The sequence below is a fragment of the Corvus hawaiiensis genome, chromosome 4 (genome assembly GCF_020740725.1).
Source record: "Corvus hawaiiensis isolate bCorHaw1 chromosome 4, bCorHaw1.pri.cur, whole genome shotgun sequence".
Taxonomy (NCBI): domain Eukaryota; kingdom Metazoa; phylum Chordata; class Aves; order Passeriformes; family Corvidae; genus Corvus; species Corvus hawaiiensis.
Genome location: NC_063216.1, coordinates 46,388,758 through 46,402,484, shown reverse-complemented (window position 1 = coordinate 46,402,484; position 13,727 = coordinate 46,388,758). Strand labels below are relative to the sequence as shown.

General features: G+C 44.1%; 1 protein-coding gene across 2 annotated transcripts in view; it reads left to right on the top strand.

Moving 5' to 3' along the window:
• The window catches only part of RASSF3 (Ras association domain family member 3), a 77,291-nt gene that overhangs the window by 21,069 nt on the left and 42,495 nt on the right, over nucleotides 1-13,727 (top strand). Inside the window, exon 1 of one of the 2 annotated variants that reach the window (XM_048301503.1) lies at nucleotides 822-1,051. The exons of the other annotated variant lie outside the window; for it this stretch is intronic. Coding sequence (XP_048157460.1) covers nucleotides 923-1,051 — 129 coding nt within the window. The 5' untranslated portion in view covers nucleotides 822-922. Of the gene's footprint in view, nucleotides 1-821; nucleotides 1,052-13,727 lie in introns of those variants that run through there. 2 annotated transcript variants of the gene reach the window in all.

The window sequence follows — 13,727 nt, the reverse complement described above, 5'->3', positions numbered from 1 at the left end:
CCTTAAACCCAGTATCCTGTCGGTGACAGTGATCAGCCTTAGATAAATTAAGGGAAGGCACGAGACTCAGAGGCAGGTAATTACGGAGTGACCTGACCTTCAGGCATTGTCCGTAATTTCCCCCAGTAGTGATGAATCTGATGTTTGCCCTATATCTTATCAGGAATTTTGTGCTTTAAATGTTTTCCAGTTGCAGATCTGGATGTTCCTGCTATCTGCACACATATCTAATCCCTGGTGAGTCTCCTCGCTAGTGCAAGCCTCCCTCCTCGCTACATCCTGGGGCGATGAATTCCATTGACTTAATAGTCCGTGGGCTGGTGATGGTGCGCGGAGCGGCCCCGGCCGGGCACCGCCACAGCTGCGGAACTGGAGGCTGTGACTGCTCAGTGCCGTGCGGCTGCCCCCGGTCGCGAAGCCGGAATTCACGGATTGCTGAAAGAACTGTAAGGGAAAAGCTCTCCCCATTATTTTGCCGTCGGTCATTTTTTTAATGACTGTTCTTACAGTGCACAGAAGACTGAAATCGGGTAATTATTAGGGAAAAGGTTGGGAACTTCTTACTACAGAAGGCCGCCCTTAGCTGCCTCGTTGCTGGTAATGAGCATGGGGGTGCGGAGGCGCCGGCAGGAGACCGGGACGGGGTCAGGGACTCGTCCGGCCCCGGGCCGGCAAGGAGCCGCCCCCGCCCCTCACCTGCTGCCCGGGCGGGCGGGGGCGGCGCTGCCGGGGAACTCGCGCGGCAGGAAGGGAGCGGAGCGAGGGCGGGAGCGGGGCCGCCAGAGCCGCGGCTCCTCCTCCTCCTGCGCCCCGGACCCCGCGGGCTGGGCGAGGAGCGGCAGCGGCGGGGCCCCATGCGGCGGCCGGGACGGCGCTCTCCGCCGCCCGGCCCCAGCACCACCAGCAGCCCCCGCCGCCGCCGATGACCTGGACCAGCAGCATGAGCAGCGGGTACAGCAGCCTGGAGGAGGAAGAGTCCGAGGAGTTCTTCTTCACCGCGCGCACCTCCTTCTTCAGGAGGCCGCCAGGCAAGAGCCGCGCCGCCCCACAAGTAAGTGCCGTGCGCCGGGCAAGAGGGGCGGCTGCGCCCCGCGGGGCAGCTGCTGCCGGGCCGGGCCGGGCCGGGCCGGCTCCCTCCGGCTCGGCCTCCACGTGTCCGCCGCCCCCTCCCCCACAGGGAAGGACCCGCCGAGCCGCCCGGGCGCCGGGACGGAGCGGGGAGGAGGCGGCCGGCAAGGGCTTCCCTCGGCAGGCTTCCAGCGGGGCTCCTGCGCGGCCGGGGGTCACTGGAGGGGCCCCCGCCGGCGTGCCCCGCTCGGCAGCCGGGCTGAGGGACCCCCATTGCCCGGTGGGCAGGGGACGTGACCAGAAATCGCTTATTTGTGCGGAGAGTAACCGCGCTGTTCGCCCCGCTGTAGCCTCTGCGGGGCACGGCGGGGTCTGCCTCCTCGCTCTTCCGGAGCTCGTTCCGAGGTGAATGACAGCCTCTTCAGCTGGTTTGTTGGCAGGGAAAGACCCTCTGAAGTGTTTAAGTGGCTTGGTTTAAGCATTCAGGCTCATGCAAGTGGAGCTTTGAAGTGAAGAATTGATTAAAACCAAAGCAAAAACCCCGAACCAACCCCTTGTGTGGGCAGCGTTGAAATTTCAATGGAGGACCTGTCCGACGCAGAGCAGTTATTAAACCGTATAGGGTAAACGTCACACTTCTTTAGCCAGCCAGTCTATCCCCCCTCATTCCTCTCTTCCCAATGTACAGGATCTCATTGTAGAGAAGGCTGGCTATGAGCTAGTGAGCCTGTTTTGTTTATGCTAGTTCTTCACCTGCTCCCACCAGCATCAGTGCCTTCTTTCTGTTCAGTGTCTGTTTCTTTCTACAAACTCTTCGTGGTTTTCCCCACTGGATTTCAGTGTTAGTATTACTGCTGCCATGGGGACCTGCTTATAAACTTGCTTTTCAAAGCTTGGATACCTCAGCTGCCCTCTGGTCCACCTGTGGCACTTGTCAAAAAACGTCGTTCATTACCCACAGCCATTCCTGTAGGCTGTGTTCTGCTGCAGAAAGCCAATCTTGGTTTCTTTTTCTCTGAGGTTATGTTCCATTTGTGATTTGCTTAAAACTGAAACCCTCTAGCTGCCCCTTAGGAAACTCCTGCTCCCGTTTGAGGAAGTGCAAGAGCTCTCTTGAGCTTTAACTTCCTCTGCAAAGTTTGGCAGGGAGCCTGGGCACACCCTCTGTCTACACCTGAGCTTGGGCACTTGGAGCAAATAGGCTGGGACTGGCTATGTATCAGGTTGTGGCTGCTTCTCCAGGATACTTGTCTTGACACCTCTCCTCAGTGGTTGGTTTTGTCTCATCCATTTTGAGTTTCAGCCTCCCACTAACCTCAGGTATTCACTGGAAGCTGCCGAGTGCTGTGGAATGTCCTTGAACTTCACCTGCTAACCTATTTGGCCAGCACTGGCTGCCACCTGGCCCTTACGGAGGAGGATTCTGGTGTGACAGTACTGTGTGAATAGATGTCTGCTGTCATAGAACTGCTGTCTGCCTCTGTGTAGCTGCTGTATCGTGACATGTAAGAAGAAGGCCTGTGTCTTGATTCAGATCCTGAAAACATACAGGTCTTTCCAGTGCTGTTGTATGAGTTGTGTTGCTAAATGTTAGCTGTATAAGTGGTAAACTGTGCAAATGTGTAAATTTTTGTGTGTGGTGTTAACATTTCCAAGCAAGGGGGACTGGAAAAAAACCCACAAAAAACCCCATAACTAAAATTTGATGTTCTGCTCTAGTAATGTTTCCCAAAAGAATACTGCAGTGAGGTGTTGCAGGGTGCATATTTAAGTAAGTATTTACTAGGCTGGAACAAATTAATCTGTATTGCTGACTCTGCAGCATCAGAAATACTCAGCTAATGTTTCTAGTCATAAAGTTATAACCAGTTGCTCTCAACTGCAGATTTATAGGCAAAAGAAAAAAAAATCTCCAAACAATGCTGAATGTAGATTTCAACAGTCATGTGGCCAGTAAGAGTGAGTTTCCCCTTCCAGCAATAACAGTCATAATAAGCCTCTTTGTAGGGATGAGGATGCTACTTTTGGTTTGTATTTGAGGTTTAGTCAAAAAATGCATACTATGTCCCCTTGAGCGAAGAGAAAAGAGGGGAGCTGATAGTTATTGTTTCTGTGTCTTTCTCAACTACACAAATATTAAGTTTTGCAGTGTGGGTTTCTCTTCTTGTAGAAGACTTTAAGTGCTGGCAGTTACGTTTATCCTTCTGTCTTAGCTCCCTCTGCCCCCTTTCTTGCAGGGAAGAAATGGTTTAGAGCATTTGGCTTGCAGCTGTGCCTGTGGAAAAACTCTCTACGAGTGTTTAGTCTTGTTTTGTATGGATTTCCAAAGAAAAGAAAGAAAAAAGGAAATTCACTAGTTTAAGTAGTGAATTTTTGTCTTCATTTAATTGGGCAAGGGTGGGCTTAAATACATCAAATGCTGCAACTGAGACAGGATTAATGAATTGACAGCAATTCTGGTGTAAAAAATTTGCGATAGTACCTTCGGTCTTTGCCTAGGATGCCTGATCTCTAGTGTGGTTAATGATTTAGACAACTTTTCCTCTCTCTGTACCACTTCTAAAAAAAATTGCAGCATAAAACCATTGCAGCATATAATAGATGGTATGGTGTTTTGGGGATGAGCAGTAGCCCCAAAGTTATTTCTTAAGCAAGAAATACTTCAATCTGAGGGCAGTGTGAATAAAAATGCAGGTTGCTTTATGCTGTGTTATTGCTCCTGAAAGTTTAGCTTTAAGGTTTCTTATCATCTGTGTCTCTTTTAAAATTTAAGTGTCAGAAACTAGATTAAGCTCGGTGTGGCCCTGCTTTATGTTTGCAATGAGTCATTTAATAAATGAAAAAGGCAGAACTGTAAATATTTTTGTCCTGCCAGTGTGACTACTCATATACATAGGCTTTTGCAAGATCAGACCGGTGCTTCTGTATGATCAAGCCTTTGGAATTCATCCATTCCCTGTAGAAAAAGTACTAAAATAAGATGTTTGGCAAACTTTTGAAAGCTGACCCCTTTCTCTCCCTATTTCCTCCCACCCACCCCCATCCTTCAGGAAAATTGAAAACAGTCATGCCTGCTGCTGCAAGCCCCACCATATGCTGGAGGGATGTGCATCTTCCTGTGTATGTTTTCTGTGCTTTCCTTCCCCACACCAGTTCCCCGAATTATCTCACATTGAGCAGGGTCGATGTAAATCCTTGCAATATTTTTCCTTTCTCAGGGGTCTCGATGGACAGTGGCCTTTCAAGCATTGTATATGGTTAGTTCCAAGCCATGCTGAGCTCAAGTCTTATATCAGGATGACTGCAAAAACCTGAGGACATCCCTGTACTTGATTCTGCTTGCTCTATGTTTGAGGGCCCCTTCCACTGTTACTGTAAGGGTTAGAAACATGAGAAGAGGCTGTGGTCAGGATCTCTCTCTGCCCTTACGTGTGTAGGATCTGTGAGAGAGGACACCACTGTGCTTTGGGAAACCTTGCTTTGGAAGCTGGCAGTGCTATGGAGGTCACGGATCCCAGCTGCTAGAAGAGGGCCTGTCCTACAGGCCCTTGTTCAGCATCTGAGTCGTGAATAGTTTGCACACAAAATGTGAGAGAGTTCTGGTTGATGTCTCATACAAAATGGCTTGGATATAAGAAGTTTGACGCTTGGATGCTGCTCTGTGCTTTGGAAAAAAACCCAAAATGCTGCTGTGTGCTCTGTTTTTCTACCATTTCATACAGGGCTCTGTAAAAGTGTTTGCAAGAAAAATGCAATCTCTTCTGTTGGCAGTTTCCAAAAATGCATGTGTTCCTTCTGCACCCAAGAACGTCCTCATTGCCTCACTGTCAACACTGGTCCTTCCCTGTCTGAGGTCTGATTTCTCCCTCTCTCTTCCCCTTACTGGTCTTGGTCTTCACAACTTGCAGACCTGCTAAGTTCCTTCCCCTGTACCCTCACCCAGTGCCCCCTGCCATGACATTGGCTTTGTGGCTGTATTTCCTGCATGTCAGTGGGATTTGCAGGTGTGGTAATGGTGGTGGGAAAGGAAATTCATAAAAAAGCTGGAAATGAAAAGCAGATAGATAAGAGCAGAGGAGATGTAAAGGGGAAAGGCAAAAGGCAGAGGGTGACAGTGTCATCCCGAACTAGTCCTGACAAAGTAACCAGCAATCTCTCATTTCACTGTTGGAGGAGGAGGTTTGACCTGAAAGGTGTAGCAGTTTTTTTTGTTTTGTTTTTCTTTTTTTTAATGGGTGAGCTGGTGGAAGTGGGAGGAAGTAGGACAAACTTCTGGGCACAGACGCCTTTTTTTACATTTCTTCCATATGAATTTGCCCAGTAGGTTGGGGCATGTGATTGAGAGGACGAGAGACCATAAAAAAAGCGTTTAACTTTGGAAGAAAACAGTTTCTAGCAGTAAAATGCAATTTGTAGCTGCTCAAGCCTGGTTAGGATGTCTTTGTGTTACCAGTGTCTGTTATTAATGTTTCACGTTGTTTAGCCATTACGACTCTTCCTGGGTTTCCTTTCTGTAACATTCCCTAGGGAAAATGGCTCTCCTGACTACCAGAAAAAATGAGGTTTCTAATTATAGGCTTGCTTTGGAGCCAAAAAGTTTAGGTTTGTGTTTGACATGTAGTCGTGAAACTTACTTAAAAAAAGGCAACTAAAAATACCCAGTAATGTTTTGTTCTTTTTTTTCTAATCCATTTGGCAGTCAGTGAATACTATGGGATAAACATTGTTGCAACTGAAATACTTGAAAGTTAAGAACTGAAGGAATGAGCAGGGTAGAGATTGTGTCTATTTTAAGGCCCACATCATTGTGACAGTAAACTAGTGGTCCTTATTTTGTGTTTTTGTCTCACTCTTGTCTTGGAGCACTTGATGCAGCATGTGTGCATCAGTAACTTGGAGGGGTTTGATGGCCATTTTGTGGTGAACTCTTAAGTCCCCTGCTGGTGTCTGACAGCCTCTGGAGGTGAGATGAGATTTACGCCCTGTGCAGAGGATGCTGATTGCTGTACACTGGTTCATCGTCCCAGTTGGTTCTTGGAGTCATTGGTTTAAATTTTGAGGGCTTAACTATATGAAATGGTAACTACTAGCATAGACAAAAATTTAAGAAGCAGGTTTAGAAGAGATGGGTTAATGTACTGTCCTAAGCAGAGTTCAAGTCACTAAAACATGTAATGAGTGCTGTTACATTCAGTGATTTAAGTGTCATGAGTGCAGCACCAGCAGCAGGTAATATTCAGACTAGATGAGTAACTCTTAACATTTCCACTGTTTTCTTTAGTTTATTGTATTAATACTATATTAAGTGCATCTCAGGCAGTTACTTCTCTATAAACCTGGGGAGCACAAACAATGTGTTATTATCTTTGTTACTGACATTTATTTAAAAATCACCGGAGAAACACTGTTTTTTTTTTTTTTTTCCTTTTGTTGGAGAAAAAAAGGTTTTGATTCACCCATTGGAGTCTTGGAGTACAGTAGCTAGGCTTCACATTAGTAAGATCAGGAGCACTTAGTAAATGTGGGTATTTTGTGAATTAAGTGATGTGATTGAGTTGGGATAATCATGTAGGTTTAAGTGCAAAGCAGAAGGGCAGAGCTGTGGAGTTTTGCTGAAGTCAGAAAGTACTGGGCATCTATAGCTTTATGGTCCAAAATGTTTAGACTTAGGTTGCTTTAGACACATGTGAATAGACATGCAGACACAAGGAGTCTTCTTTTAACTGAAGAGTCTGGTGAATTCAGGAAAGTGCTCTGCAACACAGCAGAACTGAAGAGTGTCTAAACACGCTAAAGAGATTAAAAGAAAACCCAATAAAAAGTTACTTAAAGAAGGAGAAAATCTTCTTGTGATCTGTTACCTCAACTGTAGATCACTGTGTAAGAATAGTATCAGAATGACCATTTTGGAAGAGGGTCTTGCTGATTAACATTTAGCTACTGCAAGAGCAAAATGATGAAGAAAAACTAAAGTAGAAACTGATGCTACAGTTTGTCTCTTCTGTAAAACGTCAGTGGCACCAGTGCTGCATTAACAGTTGCAAGCACTACTGGCTCATGGGTCGGACACAAGGGGTCGAAGTGAATGGGGTAACATCAGGCTGGCAGCCAGTCACTCATGGAATTCTGCAGGGCTCCATCCTCCGCCCAGAGCTCGTCCACATCTTCATTAATGAGTTGGATGCAGGACTGGAAGGAATACAGAATGAATTTGCTGATGACACTAAATTGGGAGGAGCTGTTGACTCCCTCAGAGGCAGAGAGACACTGACAAATTAGAGAGATGGGCTATCACCAACCATATTAAAGAAGTTTAATGAGGGCAAGTGATGGATTCTGCACCTGGGATGGGGCAACCCTGGATTAACAGACAGACTGGGGAATGAGAGGCTGGAGAGCAGCACTGCAGAAAGGGACCTGGGTGTGCTAGTCGGGGGAAAGTTAAATGTGAGTCAGCAGTGCCCTGGCAGCCAGGAGGGCCACCTGTGTTCTGGGGTGCATCAGGCACAGCATTGCCAGCCAGGCAAGGGAGGGAATTGTCCCACTCTGCTCTGCCCTGGAGTGGCCTCACCTTGAGTGCTGGGGTTAGTTTTGGGCAATGTAAGGAAAGGTCACAATGCAAGGAGGATACTAAGCTATTGGAGAGTGTCCAAAGGGGGGGCAACAAAGATGGTGAATGGCCTTGAGGGGAAGGTGTATGAGGAGTGCCCAAGCTCACTTGGTCTCTTCAACCTGGAGAACAGGAGACTGAGGGGAGAGCTCATTGCTATCTGCATCTTCCTCATGAGGGGAAGTGGGGGGGGGCAGACAGTGATCTCTTCACACTTGTAACCAGTGAGTGACAGAACTCGAAGGAATGGCCTGAAAGTGTGTCAGGGGGAGGTTCATCTTACATATCAGTAAAAGGCTCTTCACCCAGAGGGTGGTTGGGCACTGGAACAGGCTCCCCAGGGAAGTGGTCATAGCTCCAGCCTGACAGAGTTCAAGAAACGTTTGGACAATGCTCTCAGGCACATGGCGTGATTCTCGGGTTGTCCTGTGTAGGGTCAAGAATTGGACTTTGGTGATCCCTGTGGGTCCATTTCAACTCAGGATGTTCTGTGATTCTAAATAAACTGATTAACAGAGAATTTCAGGTGAAGTGCTAGATGTGTAATACAGCATTTGCCTGTGAGAATATACTAGCGAGTCAAGGCAAGCAGCGTAAGCTTCATGAAGCAAGACATGAGAGTGACAGGTCTCTTGTCCAGCTCTCCTCATGGATAGACAGGTAAAACTTGGGGGGCTTCTGCAGGCAGCACATGGAGCCAAGCTATTCAGTATATCCCGCACTTCATTCTTAGGTAGAAATAGGGCTGTTATGGATGCATGCTCACATTTTAAAAAAATAATTACATATTATCTATATATAGATACAAAATATTTAGATTTATTTGTATAAATCTAACATGCACACATACGGATTTGTACCTTTCGAGACCAATACTCAGGAAAGGTCTTAAAACCCACAGATGTTAGAGGTGTGCCCCAATGGGACTGAAGCTAGCCCAGCATGCTGTCATCTCCCCCCAGTTTCAGTGCAGCACACCTGCCTACAGTGTTGTCAGGCTTTTGTATGGGTTTGGGTTCCTGTAACAAAGCCCGCACGTTTCTGTGGACAGGTATGAATTCATTTGGAGTGAGTAATTGCTGCTTTCCTTTTGGCATGCTTGCTTTTCTGTGAGGTTGATGAAATACTGCAGACAGTTTTGAGGAGAGTGCTTCCTATGCAGACATGTATTTGGCTATGCTAAGTAGCCACATGTGATTTATGTAGCAATTAAGAATGCTTTCTGGTTACTCATCTGTGTGTGTGTTGGAGAGGAATTTGTGTTCCTGTATGCAGAGGAATCTATGCTGTGCTGAAAATAATAGTAAAAGCAGAAGTGGTTCATCTGCCTCAGAGGATGCGTCAAACGTTGATGTTGGGTATGTAGTACTTGGTGTGCCGGTTGTCAACTTCTCTGTCTCACTCTTTACCCACTAAGTAATTGTGGAAAATGCTGTTTGCAAGTGTGTTTCTTTTAGAAATTATATAAAATAATGTACTAGGGGCAAATTACAAAGGCAGTCGTCTCTAATCTTTTACAGATATCCCTGTTGTCCATAATTAGGACCGCTTGTATTGTGATCTGTCTCCTTACTGATCCAAGGTGTGGTCAAGTGCATGGATGCACAGTCTAACCATGCTATACTCTTCCTCATAGTGCACAGTCCTTGTATCTTGTGTTTGCAGTACACAATCAATACAGTCTCTCTAAACCCTGGTTTTTAATAATAAAAACTGAATATCAAGTACTGCTCTGGCTGATGATGATTGTTTGCCAAATACTTAAGTGCTTAATTTTATTTCTGCTGAAGCAGGAATCCCATGATTTGACTTGTCCCCCTTGAAGTAAAGTTTGTAATAGAATAAATTTTTTAATACTTCACAAGTAGCTTAACACCTTTATTGATGGCTAATAACCTCTGTTGTAGACTACTTCTTCTCGGTGACTTCTTATGTACAGTTGTGCTGGTCACACTAGCCTGTAAACTTGGAAGAGTTTAGTTCAGAGGTTTCATTTAGAGCATTACTTTTCTCTTAGTGGGTTCCTCTCTTCTGAAGAATTGGTCTCCTCAAGATCAAAGACTGCTTGTCTTGCTGTTCAGTCCACCAGCAGCTTGATTTAGTGTGTTCACTTAGATCCATGATCTCAGCTTATGTAAGTCTTTTTGTTCAGAGCTGCTCATTTAATTGTAAAATATTTTCATAGTTCATCTGAGAAGCATCTGGTAAAGCCATATAAACTCCAGCAACTGCACTAGGGATTTCAGCATGACCCATTGTGATCATGTGTACAGAAACTGGCATATTCTTTGGCACTGCCTGAAAGATTAAGAATTTTGGTGGTTGTGTTGCATTGCATAATGGGAGAATTGGCCTGCATTGTTTATCTTCATGTTTGAAATGAGTAGGTTCAAGGTTCAGTATTACTGAGATTAGCATAGCAGTCAGTACAAATTTTCACAATAGATGTAATTTGAACTACTATATTAGAATTTTTTATTATGTTATTGATGTGTGGAAAGGTTATGTAGTATAGGCATAGACAGGTGTCTTACGTTACCCTTTATGATAAAATGTGTAAAAAAACCCTCCAACCCTGTTTTTTTGCGTCTTTGATTAGCTTGTAAGTAGTAGAAAAATCGATGTGGCAAGTGACCTGGGCTGTGCCTGAAGTGAGCAGAGAGGTATGTGCTGTAGCCAGCTGCAGGAACTGGTCCCCCAGCTTTCCGGACTGGTGACTTAAAGAATGGTCAGCCCCTTTTTTGTTACCATGCATGTGTGTTTAACTTGGAAAAGCAATGGAAAGAGGGTTTTTGCAGAAGCATTTCTGGATGCGTCAGGATAAACAGTCTACTGTTGAACCTAAGTGTTGAAGATCAAGGAACAGAAATATGAGCAGGAGGAAAGTTCTTTTAAATCCTGTCAAACATACAGGCTCCCCATCTCCATCACCAGGAGTACCTTGATCCAGAAATGAGACCCATGTGATGACTGTGATATAGCCAGGGGTAAATGCTGCAATAAGGGGGCGCTCCTGAAAACTGGTAAAATAAATCCCTAACTGTATGTGTGGCATGGACCTGGCAGCTGAAAGCTAGAAGTAGGTATAACTTTTATATTTGATAGTTAAGGAGTGAAGGAGGAGGAGAAGGAAGGAATCTTTGTGTATAAGACTTGCTCCATCTCTTGCAGGATGATAATATGAGCACTTATCAACTGCTGAGAGCAAATTGGAGTAAATTATCCTGCATGCATGTAAGGCATGGTAAAAGTAATTTGAGATGGGGAGTTGATTTGTGACTGTTGTCTTTTAGGAGCTGTGAAGGAAAGAAGGAAGATTAAGTATTTTATCTGTCCTGCTGTAAGTGCAGGCTGAAAAAATTGCCTGTTCAGATTTCTGCACATAGGAGAGATGTCTTATGTCCTGTGGAAAAATCTACAGCTTAATCAAAAGTTCATGCTTGAGGCAGTTGCTCCATTAGGTACCCACGTACAAGTGCTGCCAGCGTTAAGAACAGCAGAGTCAGGGGAACATTAGTTGTGCAGGCAACCTGATGCAAGCAGTAACCAGACTCCATATAATCTGCACGAGAGAAATCTGCTTTATTAAGGGGAACTTGATCTTTCATTACAGAGATCTTCTTCTGGTCATGATACTTGCAGCTTTCATGGAGCCTAACTTAGCACAGTGTTACTTTTCTAATGCAGTGTCTACATAAATTTGTTACTCTAAAGCCTGATTTTCTGTATTTAGGAATGTATCCACATCTTTTGAGTTAATTTTGATGTAAAAATCTAATATTAAGGAGAGTTTGCAGTTTTTGCATGAGTTAGCAGGTCAGCTTAAGATGAACTGGGAATATTTAACTTGATATTAAGGGGTGCTTTAGTTGTTGAATTAAGGGAATGCCTTTTTCCCTTTCCAATAATATGTGATATGGGGTGATGACTAATGACAGGAGTCTGAGTCAACTCTTTCTGTAATGAAAATCATTTAGCTGCTTTAGACAGCCCAGTAGGTGGATCTCAGTAGCTACATAAATGGATTCACAGTAGCTAGTTAAGATAGTCTATGGAGTGGGGCTGTTGTAGAGTTCAAAGACTGGAGTATCTTTTGTTGTATTTGGTAATATAATTTAGTAATTTCCTTGGGGAAGTGACTCTTAAAATACTGAATTGTTTCAGTTACCTTTTGATTCACTGTAGTGGTAAGAGACTACTGCATATGCATATGGATGTCAGTCTGGACATCAGTCAGATAAACCTCTGAATCAGATCCTCACATTATTTTAAATTTCATTTTTCTATTCTCATTGAATATAAAGTCAAATTAATTTATATGATGAGTTGCCTTTCTTAGGCTTTTTTTCCTTTGGGCTCTATGACTATGTAAAAAATTATTCCTGAAAAACTTCCTACCACCTCCTGTCCCCACCCTCCTTATTTTTTCTTCAAGGTCCTAGCCAAGCAAGAACTTGTTTTATTCTTTGGGTACAAATTACTTTCTCCTTTAAGTCTGAGACTGACTCACTGTTGTGGTTTATAACAAATATAACAAGAATTGCTGATAAATCTAAGTACCTTCTCTAAATATTCACTATAATCAGCTGTACAGTATTGCTTTGGGGTCTGATTTGGGCTTCATGGGAACAAGTTTGTTTTCACAGAAATTGAAAAATGGTATTAGTGTTCAGCTGACCATGTGATCTACTACTGTGAACTTTTGTTGGTCCCTTGCTTGCCTAGGAGATATTTTTACTACTTTAAAATTAGTATAATGTTAGCAAAATAATATTCAGCTTAACTAAAACCACCATGTTTTAATTAAAGTATGTTAAAGAAAATATCTTCTATAAGACTTTTAATTCTGTACTGTTAATTACAACTTTTTTCTTGAATGAATATTCAGTAGACTATGTTATCAAAGAGTAGAATAATTGGGAGAATGTTCTTATTGCTAACTCAAACCTGTGAGCAACAGGACTTCATGAAGTAGATTAAACTGTGGGTTTCTGGCTTTTTGTTGCTCTGGTCAGATTTCTTGCTCTGTAAAATGAAGCAGACAGTTCCTGTGCTTAGTACAGTGAGATTTTTATATTCAGGATTAGGCTGGGTGCCAATTAGCCAGCCACTGTCTACCCTTCACAGTGTAGACAGTTCCTACATCTTAGACCTGATCACAGCCTATGTAACATTATCCTAAATAAATGCCAAGTATTAAGGCAAGGTGGAGAACCAGTGATGCTTTGTAAATCAAAGCGGCTCTGTTGCCAGCGGGGCATATTCCATCAGGGTTTCTCTTTTGGTTTGTTAAACCATAGGGCACTTGTAATTGCCTTGATACTGTGGTGGAAAGTTTGTTATAAAATACAGAAATAATTCCTGATACACACCTTTCTCGAGTTCTGAATAAGAATGGAACTGTCTGTAAAACAGCAACTCCAAAGAAGCGTCAGAAGATCAAGTAAGTTGGCTTGAAACATGGCAGGTTGTGTAATGCAAATTTGTTTGACTTCTTTATGATCACCAAATCACAGTGAGGTTCCTGGGAGTTTAATTCCGTGTTTTGTCACCAGAAAGCCACTTTGTGCTCACCTGTACCTGAGATGAACTTGTGAATTGTGTTTTCAGGCAGCAAAGTTATTGGCTGCACCCCCTTGTTTTGGCTCACTCCTGTTGGATGTCCTTGGTTTTCCAGTTGTTGTTACCCTGTCCCTGCGATGGCAGCAGTGGGCATGGGAGCTTTTTGGAGGAGTCTTACACCTGCTGAGCTGAATCCTACAGACAAATCAATTTTCTTCTGTTACTATGCTCCTCTGGAAGGGGTCATCCCACTTGCAAGCAAGGAGAGCTTCAGGTACTCTTACAGCGGAAATCTGTGCTTTGATGGTCGTAGCAGTTGGTGATTTGAATCCAAACTGTTGTTCCATTGTTCCACATGCTCCTGTGACTGAGGGGTGATAAGATGTGCCTTAATACAAATCATGAAGGATTTAAATAACTTACACATCATTCCAATAGAACAGAAGTTACATATTTAGAAGTATCCTTCTAAAGATCTTCTGTGTTT